The following is a 3,967-nucleotide window of genomic DNA, read 5'->3' as shown; positions in this document are numbered from 1 at the left end:
TGAATTTGTAAACATATAGTTTCTTGGTATTTTTCCAATCTAACAAAATGCAATTAGATACCTCTAATCCCGCAAAAAATAAAAAGACTAGATAGTTGTAAGATACTGAGTCAACAAATAAGGTATCTTGTCCACATACGAGTGGCAATGTAGAGTAGCCCAACAACATACAACCACATACAGGCTCTGCTCTGTGGCCAGAATTGAAGTTAGTGGTTGATTATTAGTGGCCCGAGCGTGAGAATTATTGGTCGATCTTATCGTACCCTACCCCGCTGCCTTGCCTGCTATGAGAATCAATGATCGATCTTATCTAGCAAGACATATTTCAGATTTTTTTTAGGCTAAAATTACAAGATTTTGCAATGCATTTTTGTTTGTAGGAGTCTCATAGTTTACGTTTCTTTGCAAGGATATCCCACCACGTCTTCATCGCGTATTCACTAATTTATCAGTCGAACGTGGTTGATCGGCCCATTCCGTCTATTTATGAGAGCAGACCTGGTCACATGGTCCTGCGTAGTAATGAAGAAGATAATGGAAATTTGTGGCGTGCCATGCAGCATAATTCAAACGATGATCAATGAGTGAGTACAATGGCGTTGCACGCACCTTTCTCCAGGCCCATTCTGCACCGATTTTCCACACACACGATTGATCTAGTTTTAAGGCACACCACGACTTTTCTCCACAGAAGGCCTATAAATGGCGGAACTTGGTGCCATAATCTATCAGGCACCACCCAAGATCGATCATGAAGCCATACATGCCCACGGTACTGAGACCCCCTAGGGTGGTGGCCATCCTGGCCGTGGTCCTGGCGGCGGCGCTCGCCACAGCCGTGAACGCTCAGCAGTGCGGCTCCCAGGCTGGTGGCGCGACGTGCGCAAACTGTCTCTGCTGCAGCAAATTCGGGTACTGCGGCAGCGGCGACGCCTACTGCGGTGCCGGCTGTCAGAGCCAGTGCAGCGGCTGCGGCCCCACCCCTCCCGGCCCCAGCCCCGGCGGGGGCGTGTCGTCCATCATCTCCAGGGACCTCTTCGAGCGGCTCCTTCTTCACCGCAATGACTGCCAAGAGGCCCGCGGGTTCTACACGTACGACGCCTTCCTCGCCGCCGCCGCCGCGTTCCCGTCATTCGGCACCACGGGGAGCACGGAGACGCGGAAGCGGGAGGTGGCGGCCTTCCTGGGGCAAACTTCCCACGAGACCACTGGCGGGTGGCCCGCGGCGCCCGACGGACCGTACGCCTGGGGCTACTGCTTCAAGCAGGAGCAGGGCTCGCCGGGAAGCTACTGCGAGCCAAAGCCGGAGTGGCCGTGCGCGTCGGGCAAGAAATACTACGGTCGCGGCCCCATCCAGCTCTCATGGAACTACAACTATGGCCCCGCGGGGCGTGCCATCGGGGTGGACCTGCTCAACAACCCGGACCTGGTCGCCGCGGACGCGACGGTGTCGTTTAAGACGGCGTTATGGTTTTGGATGACGGCTCAGGCGAACAAGCCGTCGTCCCATGCCGTGATCACAGGCCAATGGACCCCGTCGGGCACGGACAACGCTGCTGGTCGGGTGCCTGGGTACGGTGTCATCACCAACATAATCAACGGCGGGCTCGAGTGCGGTAGGGGGCAGGATGACCGTGTTGCTAACCGGATCGGGTTCTACAAGCGCTACTGCGATGTCCTCGGCGTTGGCTATGGTAACAACCTCGACTGCTACAACCAGAGGCCGTTTAACAGTGGGCTCTCGATGGGGCTTGCCACTGAGTGACAACATACTAAGACTGTGAGCGAGTCCTCCATGCATGGATGTATGAATGTGATCACCCATAAATAAGCTTGAGAAGTACTGTTTGGGTAAATTTCCCATTGTTGTGTGAGTATCTCTCGACTCGGTGTAGAGGTTGAGAATGTTGCATCTTTATTAAAAGGACTTTGCTACACCTACGTAATTTAGCTACGTAAGCTTATGTACTAGCTGATTTGGCCTATTTTCGTTGGATGACAAATTAGGCCCAGGCCCACATCGTGAAAATCGGAGGGGAGGGGGGAGGGGGACGAGACTTGCCGTAGGATGAAGTGGGAGCACGGATGGGAGCATGGGGAGGGAGCAGGCAAGCCGGATCCGGGGGAGGGGGCTGATTAGTTTAGAAAGGAAATTATGTAGATAGATTGCGTAGGTCTAGCATTATTGTTATTAAAAACATGTCCTTCTGTGTTCTTGATACGAGGCACACTTGACCCAAGATTGATTACCGTCATAATATGTGGATCTTGAGCATGTTTCGTGTTGGATAGATAGATATACATCCATGCTTACAGTTTATTTTTGACCTTGGAAGTAACTTTTGCCAAGCGGAATTGAGGGGTAGAAAGTTGAATTTTATGATAAATATGGGGTCAACACAAGTTCCTCATCTTCTATTTTTACTTGGAGACACCAAGCGTCACCAAGAAGGGGTTGGAGCTGGATGGTTTTATTTTGAGATGACACCGGCATCATTGTCGGTGCGACGTCACCGCAATCCTAAAACCTACTCCCTCCGTTCTTAAAACAGTGTACTTTCAACTTCGTTGGAGGGTCAAACTATCTCAAAATTTGACCGAGTTTGTGCAAAAATATATCAATGTTTGTGAAATCAAATAGATATATGATGAAGATATATTTTCATGAATCTAATGCTACTAATTTGATGGCCCAAATGTTGGTGTATTATTGTATAAATCCTGTCAAACATAAAAAAAGTTTGACTTTTCAACAAAGTTTGAAGTACACTTTTTCAAAGACGGAGGGAGTACTACACAAAGAATGAGAGACGAGAATCCCTTCCCGTCTACCTCACAGCACAGGGCAACAGTCGGATCCGAAGGGGCGAGGAGATTGATCTGGCGTGGCGGCTATGATCTTGTTTGTAAGGAAACAAGAAGTCGAGGGTGATGGCTGCAAATTGTTAGGGACTTGATTGCAAGATTATGTTGTTTGTGAGGATGCAAAAAGAATTGTTTGTATGAGAAAGCGGTCGAGGTTGATGCATGTACGTACACCGGTACGGTTGAACACTCGAACTTGAACAGCAGCAGAATTAGCTAGCGTGTAGTGTGAGCACTTGAACATGTATGGTCAAATACATGATTAACATTATTTTTAATATATTTTTTAATGTCTACTTTTCTCCATACACATTTTTCATTTTTATATACATCAGGAACATTTTTTTATACATGTTAGCATTATTTCAAATATATATTTTGATGTCTATTTTTCTCATGTAAAGTTTATATTTTTGTACATTGCCTTAACATTTTTCAAATCATGGATTTTTACTTCTTTAAATAATTTTTAAGTTTTGAAATATATGTGTTTCAAACTTGATCATAATTTTGAAATTTAATTATGATTTTCAAAATATAAACAAAATGGGAAAAATGTGCATGACATCATCATTACGTCAGCCAAACAAAAGGTACTGGGCCAGACCACTAACCGGCTACCCGAGGGGAGGCCCACTACTGTGTAGGAGATCTCCTAGTCGGTGCCTATAGTGTGTGTTGAAGAACTTTGTTAGTGTGGGCATGTCTATTTAGATACGGAAGATAGGCAAAATAAGCAAAGTAAACATTGCCTCCTCTTCCATTCCATTATTTATACAAGGAGAAATGATGTTAGTCAACTGCTAACATTTCTAGAGACAAGCATAGATAGAGCAAGAAAAGGGAGCAAAATATAGCACAATTATGTTTAGTAAGGCAAGCAACATGCATGTCTACTTCTCTCTCTGAAGCCACCGCACCATCCAATCTTTCTGACCCGTTGATGTTTTGAGAAGGCGCCTTCCTTGGAGAAACTCGCTGCTCGACAACTAGGACTGGCCATATGACAGGCAAACATGATAGCCGACTTGGGTCCCAAGCGGGGGAGGGTGCAAAATATAAAAAATATACTAGTAACCACTATACTATTATCCATTAC

At 46.5% G+C, this 3,967-nt stretch overlaps 1 protein-coding gene across 1 annotated transcript; it reads left to right on the top strand.

The window, feature by feature from the left end:
• The first annotated feature begins 695 nt into the window (after nucleotides 1-695).
• LOC123055414 (26 kDa endochitinase 1-like) lies at nucleotides 696-1,944 on the top strand. Its single transcript, XM_044479429.1, has one exon. The coding sequence runs from the start codon at nucleotides 755-757 to the stop codon at nucleotides 1,766-1,768; it is 1,014 nt and encodes a 337-aa protein (XP_044335364.1). The 5' UTR covers nucleotides 696-754; the 3' UTR covers nucleotides 1,769-1,944.
• The last annotated feature ends 2,023 nt before the right edge of the window (nucleotides 1,945-3,967 follow it).

Source organism: Triticum aestivum, chromosome 2D, assembly GCF_018294505.1.
Source record: "Triticum aestivum cultivar Chinese Spring chromosome 2D, IWGSC CS RefSeq v2.1, whole genome shotgun sequence".
In the NCBI taxonomy this organism is placed as follows: domain Eukaryota; kingdom Viridiplantae; phylum Streptophyta; class Magnoliopsida; order Poales; family Poaceae; genus Triticum; species Triticum aestivum.
Note: the sequence above shows the minus strand (reverse complement) of the source record. Positions and strands in the feature narration are given on the sequence as shown.

Coding starts and splice junctions, on each gene's coding strand:
- LOC123055414 (XM_044479429.1), top strand. CDS start 755: ATGAAGCCATACATGCCCACGGTACTGAGACCCCCTAGGGTGGTGGCC.